This window comes from Nicotiana tabacum, chromosome 18, assembly GCF_000715075.1.
Source record: "Nicotiana tabacum cultivar K326 chromosome 18, ASM71507v2, whole genome shotgun sequence".
Lineage (NCBI taxonomy): Eukaryota > Viridiplantae > Streptophyta > Magnoliopsida > Solanales > Solanaceae > Nicotiana > Nicotiana tabacum.
The window spans coordinates 13,279,149-13,302,283 of NC_134097.1; the positions used below are offsets into that span (position 1 = coordinate 13,279,149).

General features: G+C 31.4%; 1 protein-coding gene across 1 annotated transcript; it reads right to left on the minus strand.

The window, feature by feature from the left end:
- Positions 1 to 10,317: 10,317 nt before the first annotated feature.
- On the minus strand, positions 10,318 to 11,423 carry LOC107773823 (protein FAR-RED IMPAIRED RESPONSE 1-like). Its single transcript, XM_016593242.2, has 2 exons — positions 11,156 to 11,423; positions 10,318 to 11,042 (listed from the first exon to the last, which is right to left on the minus strand). Exons 1-2 carry the CDS (start codon positions 11,421 to 11,423, stop codon positions 10,318 to 10,320), a joined length of 993 nt encoding a protein of 330 aa, XP_016448728.2.
- Between the last annotated feature and the right edge of the window lie 11,712 nt (positions 11,424 to 23,135).

The window sequence follows — 23,135 nt, forward strand, 5'->3', positions numbered from 1 at the left end:
CCATTCATATTATTTATTTATCATTTCATGGGAAAAATGAGAGTAAAAGCACGAAGGGTGGTGCCGTACCATTTTTATATTTCAGCTACCTATTTTGTTGTTGGTGCATTATTTGGCTGCTACGTGACACTTCCCTGACTGAAAGTTTTATACTATTTTCCTTCACATGTTCCCTCCCAAATTTGTAAAATTTATTAATTACTGTGTTCAATATTGCTTCGTATATGTATATACTTGCACAGGTTGTTTACGTATGTGTCTTGTCATAGCCTCGTCACCACTTCGTCGAGGTTAGGCTCGACACTTACGGAGTACATGGGGTCGGTTGTACTCATACTACACTCTGCATTTCTTGTGCAGATTTTGGAGTTCGTCCCAGCGACGTACCATAGACTTGCTCGGATTCAGCTACCCATAGGAGACTTGAGGTATAACTGCACAGCGTTCGCAGTTCTGAAGTCCCCTTCTACTTTATCTTAGCTGTGTATTAACTTTCAAATAGCTTAAATTTTATTTAGACCTTTATTTATATTATTCTAGTAGCTCGTGCACTTGTGACACTAGATTCAGGGATGTATTTGGATGATTTGGTTGTTATGGTCTTCCGCACTTTTTCAGTAATTGACTTTCGTTTAATTTGATTTGTTTAAAAAAATGGTTAAGATTATTCTAACGTTGTCTTGCCTAGCAAGTGAAATGTTAGGCGCTATCATGGTCCCGAAAGTAGAAATTTCGGGTCGTGACAGAAATTGTTAACACGACTAGACAAAGCTGAAACGGAAGCCTTCACGAATAATGCGGTGGCTCACCTCAGCGATAGGATCCACTCGAATGAACTCATCATCGATTAGCTCTATCTCCCGCTAGTATTTGCACAGAGATGCATATAAGGAGTGAGTTATACATAAATATAACCCAGTAAGATCCTCGACCCGCCACTTTGAATACCTTTGGAACAAGTGTTAGAAAATACAAACACACCACAACAAGAACGATATAATAAATACTATAATTACACAATAACTCAATATGTATGTATCAACAGAGTTAATAAGAGTTAACCAACAAGAGTACACATATCTTAACACAGTACACGCTAAGAACTTGTCAACTGTAGTGAAAGAAATTAACCAACACCTCTACGAGTCCACAACGGCACCACAATGCCTCAAATATGTAATAGAGCATACACAATGCTCACTGAAGTATACACAATGCTCCAAATATATCAAGAAGCATACACAATGCTCTGGTGATGTACAAAGGCATACACAATGACTCATGGCGCACAACCGTATCAAACCATCAAATCCAAAATCATGGCTTACAACCGTATCAAACTATCAAACTCAATATCATGGCTCATAACCCTATCACACCATCAAACAACTTATAAAATAATTTTTTAATATTTTTCATAAAATAATATATTCGCAGCTAGTCGAAGATCACCGATCTTCCAAGCACACGCTTCTCCCAACACATGGACCGGACAGATAAAAATATATTTCTCAAGACATGTTTTGAAAAGCAAGTATCAAAGCTTAAAGTCTCACTTACTTCGCTAACACGAAGTTCCCCAACCTTGCAACATCTAGAATACCAACCAAATGACCTCCAATGACCTCAATCTATCCAAAATATTACTCCCTCCAGTCCACAATAAGTGATTTTTTGGCTGTTTTTATACGGATTAAAAAATTCACCCTTTAACATTAATTAGTAATAAAATTGATCATATTAACCTTTACTATCTCTTCACATAAACACTCCTAACACATGCTCCAATACTATTTACTCCAAGGGTAATGTAGGAAAACAATAATTAATTCATTCTTGAAATCTAAAAAAATCAGATATTTTGGACCACAAAAAAAGGTCAAAAAATCACTTATTGTGGGCCCGAAGGAGTAATTAACAATATCAATTATACTACTCGAGGTCAAATCTCAATTTTTCTAACTTTCAAACTTAGAGCTAAACTTTCTTAATACCACAATCCAATTCGCTATTAAATATGTGCATTCAACATATTGGTATTCATCTCCACGAGAATGATAATCATCGGGGATAACTAACTAATAACTTTGACTCAAAATTAATCGCTTTTATTGCTACAACAAATCCAATAGTAATCAACTACTATATTTTCGAAAAATATATTTGGCCACACTAAGAACGGCCCAAATATCCAAAATAGGGGTATTATGGTAACTTCGCACGGCTTTTGAGGGTATAATAGATATTTGTGCATATTCGTTTTCCATATATACCCTTTAGCAGAATTTTTTAAATTTAATTTTATTCAAACAATTCTCTCTCACTAGTTTAATTGTCTTACCTTCCCAAGATGCATGCTACATTATTTTCCATAAAGTACATATACATATACTATACTAATTAAAAGAATTACACTAAAATATACATATACTATACCAATTAAACGAATACACTAAAATATACACATAATATACTAGAGGAAATACGTATAAAAATTAATTAAACTACTGGTATTTATCTTGCATTGGTCACTTTTTTACCCTAAACACTTAATATATAGTGCTTCACCTAAGAAGCTTTCCGATCCCCATTTTTCTATCTTTGTTTTCTCCTTCTTCATCTCTTATCTTTCTTAGGGTTAGATTAAGAAATGGGGGACGGGAAGAGGAACAAAGCTTCAAAAGTCTATGTTGTATTTCGTGGTAAGAGGCCCGGATTACACAACTCTTGGCATCAATGTGCTCCTATGGTTACTAGTGTCAAGGGTAGCATCTTCAAGGCCTTCAAATCGTATGATGAAGCCATTGCAGAGTTCAATGAGTTTAGAAATGGATCTCAAGCTGATAATATATCAGCATCGAAGGTGTATGTGGTATTTCATGGTAAAAGGTTTGGATTATACAACTCTTGGTGTGAGTGTGCTCCTATAGTTATAGGTTTCAAAGGAAGTATCTTCAAGTCTTACAAATCTTATGATGAAGCCATAGCAGCATTCAATGAATTTCAAGAAGAAAATATTGACAGTGAAGAACCATCTTCAAGTTCGTTTGTAGATGAAAGTGGTGTAGGGGTTGAAGGTGACAATGGAGCAAGTGTTATATCATCTGTATTGTTAGCTGGAATATTTGTAGGGATGAAGATATCAGAAAATTGTTCAGTTTGATTATTAATAATAGTATTTTTCCCCTTATGAACTGAATGTTTTGTCTATATTATTGGATCTTAATAGAAAAGTTTAGTTCTAAGATGTTAAGTAGTTATAAGCGTTAGATTCATTTTGCATCTGTTTTAATCCTTACTATATTATTTCATGATATTCATCAGATTTTGGACACTGTCTAAAATGTTAGATGAACTTTTCACATTTGTTTGATTTTGAAAAATTGTAGTAATGTCAGGTTTTGGACACTGTTTGTTTCATCTCTAAAAATCTACTTCTTTGGACAAGAACTTGGGAAGTTTGCTTCATATATTTTGTCTATTTATATAAGTTTCTTGACAATATATTTTCCTACTATCCAAGGTTGGTGTAAAAACAAAAAAGATTAAACGATCCCTGGTTGGTGTAAAAACCTACTGTCCAAGGTTGATTCAAACAATCCCTAATTCCTACCGTCCAAGATTGGTGTAAAAATCTTTTTTTCCTTTAAAAGATTCAACTATCTTCAAGTTCAATGTGCTATATTAATTTGGCAAAAAATTAGCCACCTTTAAGGGACTTAATTAATCTTTACAAATGTTACTCTTAGTACTTTCATTGCATTAGGTATCAAACGAACAATTGCAATATTGAAGACAATATGACTGTTTTGTTAACTTGAATCAAACGATCATAAAACAAAAAAGATTCAAAGATATAATAATAATAATAGTTTCATTAATATGAACCTTCATAACATCACCAAAACAAAATAAGATCAATACAAACATCACCATAAGGGGTAGACAACTTCATAGACTAAAAAACACCACCATAAGCAAAAAGACAACTTGAGATAAAACTTCATAATGCATGGACTGCTCAATATTCTGGGTCAAAGAAAGAGACTTGGTGGTCTTGGAGGTGGATTCGGTATCACTAGTGATAACAATGATAGAATTGCTCTTAGATCCATTCTGGAGGGATGGCGTGGGCATATCGTCAAGCATAGTATAGAGTGAAGTTAGAGGATGCTCCTCCAACATCACACTTTTTAGGTAATCAATGCTTGAGTCACGAACCACCCTCTTAAGCAATTCATTAACCTCACGCTTCAGCTTAGTAAAGTCACCTTATGATCTTGGTACAAAATATTATGACTAACGGGTGAACCATGGAGTGGTTGTTCAACAACTTTCTTGGTCGGAGTCCTATTCATCATTATGCTTAGATGTAGTAGTAGTTTCAGTTTTATTGTTTTATGTAGGGTTAGCACATTTTTCGAAAAATATATAGGGAGAGTTATAATATCTATTCCACTTTCCAGTAGGACTTAAAGTCTCTTTCTAGAGACCCTATGCAACCATTACACTTCCCAGTAGCCATATCTGCTCCTCCATGCGGATATTACACATCCCATCAGCCACTTTCACTTCTCCATGCATCCATTACACTTTCCAGTAGCCCCTTCCACTCCTCCATGTAACTATTACACTTTCAGTAGTCAATTTCACTCCTCTATGCACTATTACACTCCTCCATGCAACCATTACTCTCCTCCATGATTACAATTAATTAAAAAAGCTTGTCTTTATCCATCCGCCTATACAGATTTTGGATTTTTTTTTCAAACTTCTACCATATAGTGGTAGTACACTTCATAGGTTTTATTTCATAGTCTTAACCTTAGAAGACTTGAGTAATCCATGTAAAGATTATTTGATCCTTGTTTAGGTTTAGGTTTAGGTTTAGGTTTTTGTGGTTGAATTCTTAATAACGGACTGGTCTCCAAAATTTTGTATTGGTAAATACAATTTTTGATTTTTCGTATTGATTTTTTCACTTCTCTATGAGCAAATTAATGTCGATTTTTAAACTTTTTTTAAGAAAAAAATAATCTTCATAGTCTTGTTCTTGGTTGTAAAATGATAGAAAAGTAGAGTGGGACTTCTGCACTAAATATATATTAAATGATTTCCAATTTTAATTGGCTATTTTTTAAACCAGTAGTCTTCTTAAAATAGATAAATATAATAATAATAAATGGAATAAACACAAACAATATTATGAGAAACAATCATATTAATCCATAAACATGTTTACTTTGATCCATTTGAAGTAAGTACATATAACTAAAGAGAAGCACATATCAAGCTAAGCATTAGGTTATCTTAGCACTTCAATAGAGAAGATCATAGCTCCTGATGTAGCCTCAACTAGTTCAAAGAGAAGAACACTCCCTTTCTTCAGATTATTGTCGACAATAAATTATTTCCACCCATTAACGAGTCTTCTCCGAACACCACTTGTGAGAGTCACAACCCACTCCTTCCCATTACATCGAAGTATTATTTTAACCGAAATAGGAGGAATATAGACACAAATACTCTTTGGAAGAAACTACAAGAACATAATGTAAAGATAGGGTTCATGGTTCATTGCTAGTTGGGGATAATCAACAGTTATCAAATCATGAAAATTTAAGAAAATAATATTACCAGATAATCACGCTTAATGTACGATCTGTGCACGTTCATCCGAAACCATGGATAGAATTCCTCTTCAATCCATCCGTTAGCATTCATGTTAAGAGTATCGATTTTGTTCGGAGAATTGGAAATGTTGTTCTTGTGTTTAAAAGATATATAAAGAGTCGAAACTTTCAATTTCCCTCCAATCATATTTTTACTTTTCCCTTTGTTTCCCTACGAAAAATGTATTTGACATTTTAGTCCAAAAATGTCATCTTGTTTTCCCTCCTAATAAAGAAGCTAGAATACATTTTAGTCCTAAAATTTAATCATGTTTTCCCTTTTATTATAATTAAGATTAATCAATAAAAATATATAGAATTATATATTGACTATTATATAAATAGGACGATATGTATAGCCTTAATGAATGAAATTATATAAACGGCTATTATATGAACGGTCAATATTACTATGAAGCGTAACGATCTAATTAGCATAGGTTATATGACTACAACCTTATTAGTCAATGGGCTTATATGGTTGCTATAGGCCGATACGTATGACCTTAATATAAACGGTCAATATTACTATGAAGCGCAAGGATCTAATTAACATAGGTTATATGAATACAACCTTATTAGTCAATGGACTTATATGGTTGCTATAGGCCGATACGTGTGACCTTAATATAAACGGCTATTATATAAACGGTCAATATTACTATGAAGCGCAGCGATCTAATTAGCATAGGTTATATGACTACAACCTTATTAGTCAATGGATTTATATGGTTGCTATAGACCGATACGTATGACCTTAATATAAACGGCTATTATATAAACGATCAATATTACTATGAAGCGCAACGATATAATTAGCATAGGTTATATGACTACAACCTTATTAGTCAATGGACTTATATGGTTGCTATAGGCCGATACGTATGACCTTAATATAAACGGCTATTACATAAACGGTCAATATTACTATGAAGCGCAACGATCTAATTAGCATAGGTTATATGACTACAACCTTATTAGTCAATGGACTTATATGGTTGCTATAGGCCGATACGTATGACCTTAATATAAACGGCTATTATATAAACGGTCAATATTACTATGAAGCGCAACGATCTAATTAGCATAGGTTATATGACTACAACCTTATTAGTCAATGGACTTATATGGTTGCTATAGGCCGATACGTATGACCTTAATATAAACGACTATTATATAAACGGTCAATATTACTATGAAGCGCAACGATCTAATTAGCATAGGTTATATGACTACAACCTTATTAGTCAATGGACTTATATGGTTGCTATAGGCCGATACGTATGACCTTAATATAAATGGCTATTATATAAACGATCAATATTACTATGAATCACAACGATATAATTAGCATAGGATATGTGACTACAACCTTATTAGTCAATGGACTTATATGGTTGCTATAGGCCGATATGTATGACCTTAATATAAACGGCTAATATATAAACGGTCAATATTACTATGAAGCGCAACGATCTAATTAGCATAGGTTATATGACTATAACCTTATTAGTCAATGGACTTATATGGTTGCTATAGGCCGATACGTATGACCTTAATATAAACTGCTATTACATAAACGAACTTATATTAGTCAATTACATAAACAGACTTAGAAACGGACTTATATTAGTCAATTGTTTTTTTGGTGAAATAGAAAGATAGAATCGGGAGAGAGTACTAAGAAAGAGAGGAGGAACAGATATGGGCACTGATTTTACATAGGAAAGTTAAATGGGTAGGTTTTGTATTCAAAGAGGAACGGTTATAATGCAACTAATAAAATTCAATGCAACTAGTACCAATAACTTGAAAGTCCAGCAAGCAATTAAATATACTTCTACAATGCATACACAATGATTGGGAATAAGAAGGGTATATGGTTGCGGAAAATATATATGTTCACATACTCAAACCTAAAGACCTAAAACACACTCACATACTCAAACCCTAAACTATGGACGCCTCTCCCTCTACCAAACGAGCCCTATCTTACTCTTCTACTAGCAGTGATGCCCTATATTACTCTTCTACTAGCAGTGATAATGAAGAAGAGAATCCTCCAACATTTGAAGTGGTTATGACTGATTCATACATCAACTACAACGATCTGATAAATTATTATGTCCTTTAAACTTTATTTCTTTGAATGTTACAACAACTTCTTGAGTTAATCCTAAATGAATTTTTCTTTTACATAAAATACTTTTGTTTCTTATACCTTTAACTCTAGAAAATATATATGCACCAGTATTGTATATCTTGATTCAGTTTCATATTTTTCGAAACTTAATAGTAATGTTTTTTTAAGTATATTCCAAGAAAAATCTACAAGCATCTTCCTCCAACAGTAGAACACGCGTTGCTTCACTATCGTGGCAAAGAGTGGTATGTAAATATGAGCGTTGGTGATCAAAGAAGGTTCAAGGTAGGCTGAAAACTTTTTATTTTGGAGAATTATATCAAGCGAGGTTTCGTCGTCAAATTTACGTTGGTTGATGTTTCACCACTGCGTGTTGTCTTCAATGTTTAAGTGAAGGGAGAAGGAACTTCATACGGTTGAAATTGATTAGTTTCTAGGATGTATTTGTGTGATTTATCCTTTTATTATTTTTTATTTTCATGTACGTTGCTTTAGTTCTGGTTGTTGTGCTTTATTCTGTTGAAGTATTATGTTATGAAATTTCAATCTTCATATTGGTCTTCTTTACTATAATATTTGTTTTTTAATTAACATTCAAAAAAATCGAAATGGAATGATTAGTGATCATGTATTGGAAGAGTAAATGCATCATAGGGAAGTTAAATGGGTTGGTATGTTATTAATGTAGTGTAAGAGTAAATGCTACATAGAAAAGTTAAATGGGTTGGTTTTGTGAGTAAAGAGGAACGGTTGGGAAGAAGAATAGCAGTAGTTATTCAACTGGGAAGAAGAAGGGTCGCAGTTAATGCGTCCTCTTCTACTAGGAAGAAGAAGGGTCGCAGTTAATGCAATAGGTGTATCAATTGATGCATTGAGGTAGACTACTCTCCAATTAATGCAATAGGTGTATCAATATAATGCAGCTACCTAGCATTAGGCTAAGGTATGACAAGGAAAACTTTTTTGTAATCTAAGGTCTATTTTAAGTTTATAGTATGCAATGTATTATAATTGGAGGTTAGGCCAAGCCCCCCTCCAAATATGGTTTTTGTCGGAAGTTGAATATATCCCAGCCCAGGAATTGAAGGGCATTTTAAAAAAAAAAGTCCTCTAAATTAAAAGCAAGTAACAATAAAATGAAGTATTTAACAATGATAATTATAATACCACACGTTTAAACTTATTACAAAACAAAGTCAATAAATTAAATAAAAATCTATCTCAAATCAAATTAAATAAGTTTCAAACTTAAATCATCTCAAACTAAAAGGTCAAGTCTTCTACTTTCCAGTTTGCTTCATCGTTTATATCAGGCAAGCTACTCTGTGGTGGTACTGTTGCATCATCTTGCTGTAATTAGAGTAAATAAAACTAATAAGCAATGTATTTATCAAAAAAAAATAAAATAATTAATCAAATTTGTTACTTCTACCACCACCTCTACAACCTCCTCTAGCATGGCCTCTACCATCACCTCTACCACCACTTCTACCACCACCTCTACCACCACCTCTACCCCTCATGTTACCTCTAACTCCATTTTCAACACCCGTTTGTGAACTTCTAAAGTATGAATCAATTCGCCCTCTATATCTATTCAATCTTGGACGTCCACGAGAAGCTACGTATCTAGGATCTCTTATATTTCTTCCTTCACCCTCACCCTCACCCACACCATCATGTGTATCTTCCAAATTCCAATTTGGAACTATCATATCATCATCCCAATTCAAAAGGTCATGCTCCAATCTGTTCAAATCATACTTAATGTATTGCCTCATCACTTCAGTGTCCAATGCAATATCACAAACCCGTTCAAAATGCTTTAATAGTTCCCTGTACATCATGTATTCATAAGTCATATGTGGGTAACCTCCTAGAAAGAAACATTTCAAGTACGGACGAACAACATCTTTTCTCCACCTTTTCAATATATACCTCTCATTAACGTTTTTAATCCTCTTATGAGACAACACCTTAAATATGGCAACATATAATACCTTTTGTTTCAAATCACTTGCAGCTGCAACTTAGATATTCGTCAATAGATGTATATTCAACCGTGAATACAAATGGATCTCTAGTGTTAAAACTCATGAGTGAAGAATCTGTTATAATGTATTTCTCCACTCCAGGGTTTGCTTGATGATCTTCAGGGGTGCTGATTTCACAATGGAACAGTTTCCTTAACTGTACTTGAAAAAATTCAAACACTTCACGAGTATAACATGCTTGAAGTTTTTCCTCCTATGTGAATTCAGACAAACATTTTGGTTCAAAGCACCTCGACCTATATTCAGCTTCCAATTCTTTCTCGAACTTAGCTCTTATGGCTAACTCATATTGCTGAACAAATAGCTTCAAAATGCTTTGGCGGGTGATAAATCCATCAAAGAAAGCATGCATTCCTTCACTTCTTTGTGTGGACAACATCCCAGCCCAAAAGTGATAATTTAGGTATACAGGAACCCATTTTTCCTTCTCCAAATAAAGCTTATAAAATCAATCCCTTCCATCTAAGTTATATTTTGCAATATAATCAGTCCATCTTCTCTCAAACTCAGCAATGTTAATGCTATCAAGGACTAAAGCCTTAAATTCTACCTTTGCAATCTTACCATCAAGAACTCCGCTTAACTTCGTAGGCAACTTTGCGAATATGTGCCATATACAATATCTATATACCGTATTTGGAATCAATGCATTGATGGCAGCCTTAATAGTATCACATTGGTCAGTCATGATAGCTAATGGACAAACATTGTTTAAAGCCCTAAGCCATGTAGAGAGCATCATTTTGCAACTTGTTATATCCTCACTAGACATAAGAGCACATCCCAAAAGTATGGACTGCCTATGCTGATTGACACCAACAAATGAAGCAAATGGCATATTGTATCGATTCACAAGGTATGTGGTATCAAGGCATATTACATCATGGAACTCCTCATATGCAACCTTAGAGTGTGAATGAACCCATACAATATTACGACGTAGACCAAAACTATCCACATCTACATAGTAGTAAAATTCCCTATCTTTTTGCCGCATGTCACTGAAGAACTTGAGTAATGATTGTGCGTCCCCTTCTTGCAACTGAAGCTTTCTACTCTTCAAAATATACTTTCTACAGTCCTTTGGTGTACAACCCAGATTTTCGGGGCTACCAGCAAGTACTTCAGCGACTCTTATATTTTTTGAGGGTCTTAAGCCAGCAATATCTTTGGCTACAAGAGTTCTCTTAAGAGACTTACTAAGCGATGTCCAGCCATCAATCGCGATAGTGCTGGTTTCAATTGATGATTATATTTTTTAACCACCTTTGAAACACGCCATGAACCATTCTCCTTCAAAATTTCATTTATTCTAGCACGACAGTTCCTCCTCTTGGTAACATGCTTATTCCTTGGTTTTCTAGACCTATCACAACCATATTGCACATGCCTAACAATATCACCACCTTTTTTGTTTGATATTCTTTTGACAATGCAAAACCCTGATAATCTTGCATGTTCTTTGTAAAAATCAAACATAACATCCTTATTACTGAACCGCATCCCAGTAATTGGACCAATTACTAGATCTTCTTCATTGAACTCATTAGACATTTCCCTGTCCTCTCAGCCTTCTCCCTCTTCCTCTAAATAATGGTGGTCGTCGTCGTCGTCGTCATCATCATCATCATCATCATCATCATCATCATCATCATCATCATCATCATCATCATCATCGTCATCGTCATCGTCAATATCATCTTCTCCATCATTGAAGTTGCGGTCCGAATCAATGTTGACCGACTCATCTTCATTCATCAAACTGTCGTCCGAATTCAACCCCAATGATATGTGTAATGCATTCCTTAGTTGCTCCGACCTAGTTTCTAGGCTGTTATTCGGGTTTAATGGCTCCAAACTAGTTTCTAGGTTAGCATTCATGTTTAGGTTAGGGGAAGGGTGGTGAATTATGTGGTTAATAAAAGCTCTCTTAACATAAGTATATGGTATAACAAGGTATACCGTATAAATGAAAAAAATAATATTATGTATACATACTAGACTTTTGATCTTCCCATCCGTATAAATTGTATTTTAAAAAAAAAAACGTAATAGTATAGGTATACATATACGAAGGCTTTTGATCTTCCCATGCATGAAAGAATGATGATTTATGGGATCAATGCTTTGGGATAATCAATAGTTATAAACTAATTTTGGAGGGAAAAATGGCTATTAAGCCAAATCTGAAATGAAGGGCTTTACTGGTATTTCACCAGTGTGGCCATTGCTGGGCCACGGTGAGTTTGGCCAAATAGCAGCACTCTTATATTTTCCTAACAGCAGTTATTATCTCAATTGAATAGCGACGTGGAACTATGAGTGGTATCATCAAGTTACTGCCAAGAAATTAAGCAAAATGACTGCTTCCGTTTTCTTCGGAAATTTTGAAAGAAAGACCACAACCGTTGTCCCAATTATTAGCATACCATTGTAAGGAGATTAAATAATAACCCTTCTGCAATTTATAATCATGTACACATAAGTTGATGGAGGTACATTTATATAACTTTTCCTCCACAAAAAAATTTCCCTCATTATTGTCTTAGTTATTATGTCTATTAATTATAGTATAATTATTGATTCCCACATCTTACGATGTCATCCTTGCTATTGATATGAAAAAGGCATAGCAAAATAACTATTCCCTCCGCCTCATATTATTATGTGTCGTGTTTCTCTTTTCACTACTAGAAATTCGGTCAAAACCGACCGCGGCAAACCGATCGACTTCGGTCGATCAAAAAACCGACTGAAGTCGGTCGGTATTTTAAAATATTTTATTTTTACGAAACCGACCAACTACGGTCGATTTGTTTTTATGCAAAAATGCGGAAAATTATTTTGGCGTCCCGCAAAATTTATTATTTTAAGAAACCGACCAACTTTGGTCAATTTTTCATATAAAATAAATTAAAATTAATATTCAAAAAATCGACAGAAATCATTTGGTTATATCAGTCGGTCATTTTAAAAAACCTACCGATTTCAGTGGGTAAATTTATATTTTTAATAAAATCGACCGAAATCGGTTGGTTATTTTCGCGCGAAAATACAATTAAAGAGTACAAATAAAATAAAAGATAGTCTTAAACCAAAATGTACTAATGGTCTAGTGGTAGAATAGTATCCTGGCACAATGCATTTTTTAATTCTTAAACCAAAACGTACCAATTGGACGCTTGTGAAATTTTATTGACCGACCGAAATCGGTCGAAAATTGTGACAAACTTCGGTCACTATTTATTACCGACCAGCCTAATTTCGACGAATTAAAGTCGGTCAAAAATTGGTCATTTTTTCAGTTTTTTGACTGATTTCGGTCGGTATTTCTGGACGGGTTTAGGCAGTTTTCTAGTAGTGTTTGCACGCCCCTTAAGAAATATTAATTAGGAAAGGGGTTAGACTATTCTACCCTTATTTATATCTTAAGCTATAATCTCTCTTTATTGAATATTTATTCTATTTATGTGTTATTTCTATCTTCAAGAACAATTATTACTAAAGGTAAAAAAGAAAAAAAAATTAATTTTGTCTTGAATTTCTAAAGTAACAAATAATTTGAGATAACTAATTTTAGTAACGATAACTATTAATATGAGACGGAGAGAGTAGTACCTGAAGCGTTCTTTCTTCAACAAGTAGACACAGCAATGAAAATAACTCAAATAGCTTGCTTCTCTGCCGCCGTCAAATTCCCTACCCAAATTCCCTTTAACTCCTATTAGTATTAGAACCCGTGCGATGCGCGGATAATATTTAAAAAATATTAATTATGTCCAACGATAGTCTGACTTTGTTTAGCATATTAAATCATATTATTTTAACAAAATCGAGAATTTTGTATCTTAATGCAGTATACTCAAAAACAAAATAATGAAATTAAAGAAAACTAATTACATAGTCATTAATTGACTATTGTATTTCTTATTTTAATTTATTACCTTTTTGGATATTTCATATTATTACATTGATATAAAAGTTTCTATTAATGGCTTAGTATCCTTGTCCATTACCATTTTATATATCATCGATATATATTTTTCTTTCTCCTATTTCTTTAATTTTTAAAATTTTATTATATTGCTAATATTTTTTTTAAACATTTAAATATATAAATAATAATTTTGTATTTCATTATTTTATTTTATTTTTAAATATGAATATCCTAGCATTTTCTCTATCCCCCGTTTTGTATATTTGTTATACTATGATATATTGGTTTTCCTTATATATTCTTTTATCTAATGTTTTAATAATTTTTTATTTTGTATTATGTCAATTAAAAAAATATTTTTTCTTCTATTTTATTTTAATTATTAAAAAATTTCTATATGAGAAATTTCATTATATGTCTAATACTTTACTATGTTGCTCAAAAAATTTATTATTCAATATTTTTATTTTTGACTTTACTTATTGAGATTCGAGTTATGTAATATTATCCATTGTATGTTGTTGCTTATCACAAATCAAAAATAATTTCTTATCAAAAACTAAAATAAGTCTTATTCTTTCAACCTTTTAAACCATGTTAGTTCGTTGTTGCATTATGCAATACTTAGTCTAACTCTTAAATTTAATTTGTTTTCACACTCTTATTTTATAGCTAGAAATTCATTCATTATGTAAAATTCAATCGGTTGAGAAGGTTAAAAAAGGGTAAAAAGTAGAAGAAAATTAGGTAAAGCTATGACAGAACAACGCAAAATAATTTTTATTTAAAAGTAGTTTGACCTTTCTTTTTGTAGATGTACAATAATTTTGTAACTGTTGAAGTACTACTATTTAAATAATAAAAAAAGTAGTAAAAATAAATAAATATTATGAATAATTGTACTCCTGGTATACCAAATAAATAACGACTTCTTTTATTTGCAAAAGCAAAAAAATTACACAAAAAGGTTTGAAGATAAGCAAATAAGAATTAAGTCATAGTAAATACGAATTACAAACTCAATTCGACATCTTTTCTATACATAGATGGATCTGCCTTGCTTTCTCATTCCCGGAAAGAAGAGTATATACACATGAGTTTAAGCTCATACTCCCTAAAATCTCTCCTAAGAATATTCTAAAAATATCATATTCCTATAATATATCATATAATATCACATCTCTAACAAATATAGATACACAATATATGATTACTATATTTACAATTTTACACATTTACAGATCATATCTAATAAGGATTTACTAAATTTAAAAAAAATAAAAATAATATATATATATATATATATATATATATAAAATCAATAAGGTTCGCTAAATTTCTTTTGGCACGGCATCACCTTTCGTACTTTTACACTCTATGAAAATGGCATGGCATCACCCTTCGTGCTTTTACACTCACAAATGGCACGGCAATACCCTTCGTGCTTTTACACTCACAAATAGCACGTCAACACTCTTCGTGCTTTTATACTCACAAATGGCACGGCAACACCCTTCGTGCTTTTACACTCTTCCTTACTATGACAATGATATTATGAATAATTAAAATGACACGGCATCACCCTTCGTGCTTTTACACTCTTCCTTACCATGAAAATAATAATATAAATTCGGAAGAGTATTTAAATATGGGGATATACACTTATCAATCAATTCAATACCAGAATACCGACTTCACCTTCCAAAATATTCAGCAATAATTAAATGAATAATAATTTCACGACTAATGATCAAATAATCAATAATAAACTTAACCAGAAATATCTTAATTAAATAGATAATTATTCACAATAAATAAATTTTACCCGCATGCTTTGACTCAACCACAACGCATAAGTACTCGTCACCTCACATATACGTTGTAACCGCACATTAAATCATGTAGCAAATAGACAAATAAGTCCTACTCCCTCAAGTCAAGGTTAACCACAACACTTACCTCACTTGCAACCAAATTTAAGAATCCAATAAACCTTTGCCTCGCGAATTCGTGTCCGAAATCTTCAAATCTAGTCATAAACAATTCACTATACTCAATACAAATCGTAGGAATTAATTCCAAATGAATTTACTAATTTTCTCAATTAAAATTCAAAATTCATCTCAAAAATCAAAAGTGGGGCCCATGTCTCGAATCTCGAAAAAACTTACGAAATGCGAACACCCATTTCGAGATGCGTCCAACCATACAAAAATTACTAAATTTCGATGTCAAATGGACTTTCAAATCTAAATTTTTCGTTTTTGGAAAGTTTTAATAAAATTTCAATTTCTTGCATCTAAATCCGAAATAAGTGATGAATATAGACATGAATTTATGAAATATAAATACTTTTGGTTATAGAATACTCACCCAATTCAAAATCGTGAAAAACCCCTTTGGAATCGCCAAAATCCGAGACTTAAAATGTATAAAAATGAGAAAAATCTCAGACTCTTCGATTTATACACTGCCTAGGCATTTTAGCACCTGCGGTGCCTGGGCTCGCACCTTCGCATCCGCTTTTGTGGAAGGAGTTTCGCTTCTGCGAACCTCACTTGCCCAGCCTTCGCTTCTGCGATGCTTAGGGCCGAATTTGCGGCCGCGCTTTTGCGCAAAAATGGCCACACCTGCGATGATCCCAGGCTAGCCCAATCCCGCATCTGCGATGGAAGGCTCGCTTCTGCGAGCTCGCACCTGCGATGAAAACTCCGCCGTTACATCAGATGGCAGAAACTTTCAGATTTCGTTCTAAGTCCAAATTCGATTCGTTAACCCTCCGAAACTCACCCGAGGCCCCCGGGACCTCAACCAAATATACCAACAAGTCCTAAAGCATAACACGGACTTACTCGGGGTCTCAAATCACATAAAATAACATCGAAATTACAATTCACATCTCAATTCGAACTTTTGAGTTTCAAACTTTTCAATTTACAAAACTTGTACCGAAATATGTTAAATGAATCCGGAATGACTTCAAATTTGGCACACAAGTCATAAATGACATAATAGAGTTATTCAAATTTTCGGAATCGGATTCCGACCCCGATTTTAAAAGATCAAATCCGTGGTCAAACTTTTGAAAATCTTTAGCCTTTAAATTACTAGTTTCCGTTAAATGGTCATAACTTGAGTTAGGAACCTCCAAATTAAATTGCGGGCATACGCCCAAGTCCCAAATCATGTTACGGACCTACCGGAACTGTCAAAATACTGATCCAGGTTTGTTTGCTCAAAATATTGACCAAAGTCAACTCAATTGAGTTTTAAGGCTCTATTTCACATTTTAATCCATTTTCACATAAAAACTTTCCGAAAAATTATACGGACTACACACGCAAGTCGAGGAATGATAAATAGTACTTTTCGAGGTCTTAAAATACATAATTAATTATTAAATTTAAAGATGACCTTTTGAGTTATCACAATATCGGACACAAATAAGGCTAGATACAACAAAGCTTGTACTGCTTTTTATTATTTATTTTCCAAATATAGAATCATTATTTGAACTTAAAAGGAATGTGTAAGATACAAAATAAAAATTTAATTGATTCTCTCTAAAAAAGGATACCTACCATAACTTAATTATACACAAAACTTTAATTAAATATACCTACAATAATGTATATTGTACATAAATAAGGTTAAATACAAATCTTGTACTAAATAAGCTACTCTATGTTATTTAGTTTTTGAATTAAAATCTATAATAAATAATATAATATAGTTCTGATTAGTCAACAGACGTCAAATATATTTTCTATCATAATTAAAAAAATAATTCTTATCAACTACTACTTTAATTAATTATGTTTCCATTTATAATTTTAAATTATCATTGTTGTCTTAAAATTGCCAAGTGGCTTTATTTTAACTTGCCATTTGGCTTAACCACACTGCAAACTACCCAACCTTTAATATAATATAGATAGATATTTTAATTAATTATGTTTCCATTTATAATTCCAAATTATCATTGTTGTCTTAAAATTGCCAAGTGGCTTCATTTTAGCTTGCCACTTGGCTTAACCACATTGCAAACTACCAACTTTTAATATAATATAGATATAGAAAATTTTGATAATATTTTTAAGTATTGTAAATTTACTCTATTTTATTTTCTAAACTTATGATTTATAAATATCCTCACATTATCTCTAATTTATTTTTATTATTCAATATTTTTATTTTTTGATATTATCTATTAGACTTGAGTTACGTGGATTTATCCATATTATGACTTTTCTTTTCACAATATAAAAATATTTCTCATCTCAAATTTAAATAAGTTTTACCCTTTTTGTCTATGATAAAACAAATCTGAATTTTTATTTTTTCTCTATTTATTCTTTATTTTTGATATTATATTATTCAATACCTAATATTATTACATTGTCATGTGAATTTTTATTAGCTTGTTTGAATTTAATAACTATTTCTACCACACTCATTATAATATAATATAGATAAAAATTAAATAACTTCCTCATCTCAAATTCAAATAATTTTTATCATTCTATTTTCTAAATTGGATCGCATTTTCAAAAAATTATGTTATTCTTTCAAACTTAAACTAACTGCACTCAATTCAAATATTAATCATACAAAAATATTTTCTTAATTGTTTGAACACATTATATCTAAATGTTGTAGTAATATTTACGTATAAAATATTCATTTGCCCGATTTATCAATATTAATATGACTTTATTATTCCTGTTATTAAAATAATTTTTACTGATTATTTTTTTTCTTACCTTATAAATAATTTTTATACTTTATGTAAGATCTTATTTTGCTGCTTGAATTTATTTAATTTTTAAACTCAATAAATCTAAATATCTTAAGTAAAATTTAGTTTTATTTATATTTTAACTTACTCCAAAGTATAAATAGTCATAGGCTATCTCAATTTACGTATTTCTATATTTTTTATTTTTTCTATTATAATTTTTAATTAATTTTTTACCTCCATATTTCTAGCTAATATAGAAAAAAATCTATGAGTGGATCAATATATAGATATAGATACCAATATACATATAAATATAGATATATAGATTATATTTGTCTAAGATCTGTTTAGATTATGTATAAAATTTATTAAACTACTTCCATTAATTATGTTTCCATTAATATTTTCTAATTATTAATGTCGTCCTAAAATTGCCAAGTGGTTTCATTTTAGCTTTCTATATTTTTTATTTTTTTCTATTATAGTTTTTTAATTAATTTTTTACCTCCATATTTCTAGCTAATATAGAAGAAAATCTATGAGTGAGTCAATATATAGTCTAGCTAATATAGAAGAAAATCTATGAGTTGATCAATATATAGATACAAATATATATATATAGATTAGATTTGTCTAAGATCTATTTAGATTATGTATAAGATTCATTAAACTGCTTTCATTAATTATATTTTCATTTATAATTTCTAATTATTAATGTTATCCTAAAATTACCAAGTGATTTCATTGTAGCTTGCTACTTGGCTTAACCACAATACATACTACCATCCTTTTAATATAATAAAGATTTTTTCTTTGTTGGACTCTTTATAATAAACAAGACCTTGGAACTTCTGGAACGTGAGGTGAGTTATGCCCACTATTTGTTTTTTAATTATTGACCACCCAACCAAGTTAACTAATTTACCACCCATCATATATGTCATTAATTTTTGGTCCACTAATAAATTAATTAGTACACTATCTTATATATAATAATAAAAAGAATTCCTTTCACTAGTTTAGTATTTGACCCAATAGTTATAAATAATAATTAATTCTCCAATCCCATTATTAATAGGATATAATTAATTTTAGGTTATTACAGTATCTAATTTAATTATTTAATTTAGCATAAACATTAAGAGCAGATAGTGTTTTTCCGAAAATGACATTATTTGTTTATTTTGTCCCTCTTCCTATCAACATCCCGTGCCAGTCACGCAATAGTTAATAGTCTTAACCTAAACGATACCAAGAAAATTGTTTATCACATGATAGTTAACTATTTTCACAATTGAAAACTCAAGAAGTGCATTAGAACGTGTTAAGAAATCTACTCTTAAACTTTAATTTTTCCTAAAATTTATGCAACAACCCCTGAGTATGACATTAACCTTAATTTTGCTCCAACTAAGAAGGGAAATTGTAATAAGGTCACCAACAAGGTGTGATAGAGTGATAAGTACCAATTTATTCGATCCCTGAGTGTAAAGTCGTCTTTGCTAGGAAGCACTTTATCTCCAATGTGAGACTTTCTATCTCATGTGTCATTATTCTTTAATTAGTCCTTATTCTTTAATTAGTCGTTTAAAAAAGAATGACATCTTTTTATCTTCCTTTTATTTTTTCCCTTAATTATATACTTTTATATCACAAATATCTCATAATATGTTTAAAACTTAAAATATAAATTTTCTTTCTTCTTAAACTCCATAACAAATTAAACTACATCAAATAAATTAAATTGATAGACTAACAAATAATGAATTTCTATACTATTCCATAAAATGTTACACGTATTTATTGTTGTTTTGAAAAAATGGAATTCGAAGGATATAGAGAAATAGTTTGCCCATCCAAATAAGGAGTGATGATGGATTAAGAGACTAGAGAAATCCAAACTTGCCATTAAATCCTTCCAATGGGTAGTGTGAAAGCAATAGATATGATGTAACATATGATTACCTCCATTTTCAATGGAGTATTATTGGGCCATTGACATTTCCATTGACATTTTGGGAGTCTTGGAGTAACGGTAATCGGTAAAGTTGTCTCTGTGTGACATGTAAGTCTTGGATTTGAGTCGTGGAAATAATTACTAACGCTTGCATTACGATAGATTGTCTATATCATTAAGGGTGCGTCCCTTCTTCGGACCCTGCATATATGCGACTCTTGAATATTGACACTTTAGAGCATTTCACTTGGGTGAAATAGAAGAGACATGATGTTTTATTTTCCCTCCGATGATGTAATGTAATGACATTGGATTTCTCCCTTTTTGATGCTTTTTGGAACCAAAAAGAAAAAGATAGTGAATCAAAGTTTAATATTTTGTTTCATATCTTGTCCTTAGAAAATCTCTTTCATGTTCGATGGTCCATGACACAGTATAATTATTGATTGTGACGTACAAGTTGCAATATTGGGTCACTTTCAATAAGAGGCGTCCATTAAATAAAATTACTTGATATTCTGTTGGTAAGAATTTTTACTTTAATTTACGTATGAATTATGCTAGAGTCTAGAGAGTAAGTGAAAAATTACAACTGTTTCCCTTCATTTCTTTTTACTAGTTCCTTATACTAAAATGACTTTTCTTTTTTACTTATTCATTTTAGCAAATTATATAAAGAATAATTTAAAGTAAATATTTTTTAGGGGTATATAAACCTTTAGAAAACTAATATTTGAAGCGAAGTAGATTAACTAATTGTCTTGTGTTCATCATATATACCAACAAAGAAAGATAATTGGTAGCCACTGGATATGAAGAATGGGCAGGGTCACTAGCAACAAAATGTTGACAAGCTGAATTAATTCCTTTTTTTTTTTTCTTCTTCTGTCGAGGGTGGAACTATTGTTAAGCTAAAATCCGAACTTGGACTTAACGTCATAACTGGTTTGATTATTTATTTTATCTTTGATTCATTCATCTAACTTTCTTGATTACTTGTGTTGAATCAATCCACGTATCCTTAAAACCACGTACAAATTTAATTGTTATCCAATTTTAGGGTAAATACTCAGATCAGTGCAACTTGTTTGAAGTTATCTAACAAGTTGAAGTATTTGGATGTTTTTATTTATTTATTATTATTATAACTTTTTTTCTCTTTATAATCATTATAAGCATCTTATTTGAATATTTTTTTTAAAACAAGAATAAGCAGGTTGAGGAGCCAAAAAAGCTGAACTTGACCTAATGCCATTTAGGGGATCAAAAGCCAAAATAAGCAATCTCCGTTTAGTTAGGGGTGTAAATGGATATCCGAAAACCGACTAAATCGACCGAATTGTACCACACCGAACCGATTTTTAGGTTTTTTGTTAAGAAATCGTAGATTTTTATATAAATCTATAACCGCACCGATAATTAGGGTAGATTTATTATTTTATAAAAATAAACCGAAAAAATACCGAACCGTACTGAATAAATTTTACATGTGAAAAATATATTATCTAGTAAGTTTAAAATTAATAGTGCATTAAAATTTTCTTTGGGCATTGAAATTATAAAAACTATTACAAACCAACAAGTAATTAAACTCAAAATACTAATTCCTAAAATCTATTATGCTACATCTACTTAAACTAAGTTATTTCAAATATCTTTATTAGCAAGATACTAAGTATTCTAGCGATAATGAGTAGCAAACTACAATGTATTGAATATGTTTTCTTTCATATAATTTAGATTTATCTTTTTGAATATTTAATCTTCTATAGACTTTATTCTTGTGTCCCAGCTTGATTAATATTTTTTCACTCATGTGATTTATATTTTCTTTATCTTTGCTTGGTTTCTTTTACGTTGATGTACAATAGTTGATGGATCTATACTCTAGCCATCTTTCATTTTTATTAATTCATCACCCTTTAAACAGTAAAAATGACTAGAGAATTTTACTAAATTTTATAAAAGAACGTATATTATTGCATTCTACTTCTACCGTTGAATTTTACATGATATTTAAAAAAATATCGAAAATTAACCGAACCGTACCGATACCGAACAGAAATCGACATGATTATGACGGTTTTGAAAAGTCTAATTTTGATTATATATAATAGAATACTCAAAAAATTGGTATGATATAAATTTTATAAAATAACCGGCCGAACCGAACCATTGACACCCCTACGTTTAGCTAAGGAATCTAGAGAGTGCATACAAAAATATTACGCGATACCTTTTAAGTGACACGCATGAAGTAAAAAATAGTAACTTAGCTTACTATATTTTATAAATACTAGTATTTGAAAATACTAAAGTAATAATTTAAAACTTACGCTTGAATGAAAAAAAAAACACATTTAAAATTAAACTAAATTTAGTAAAATAGATTTAACTTATTAAAATTACGAACGAGGAATCTCTTTTGGTTGCTTGAATTCGAGGCTGACACATATTTGAATGGTGGAAAAGAGCATATCATTGGATTTTCGGCGTGGCCTAATTTTGTCCAATGATCTTTAGGATCCAAACCTTCATAAAAAAGAATCAAACAGAAAGATATTAAGTCCAGTGAAGATTCTCTCTTTTACGTCATTAATTAGTAAAGGCTCCCCTCACGCCCCCACCCCT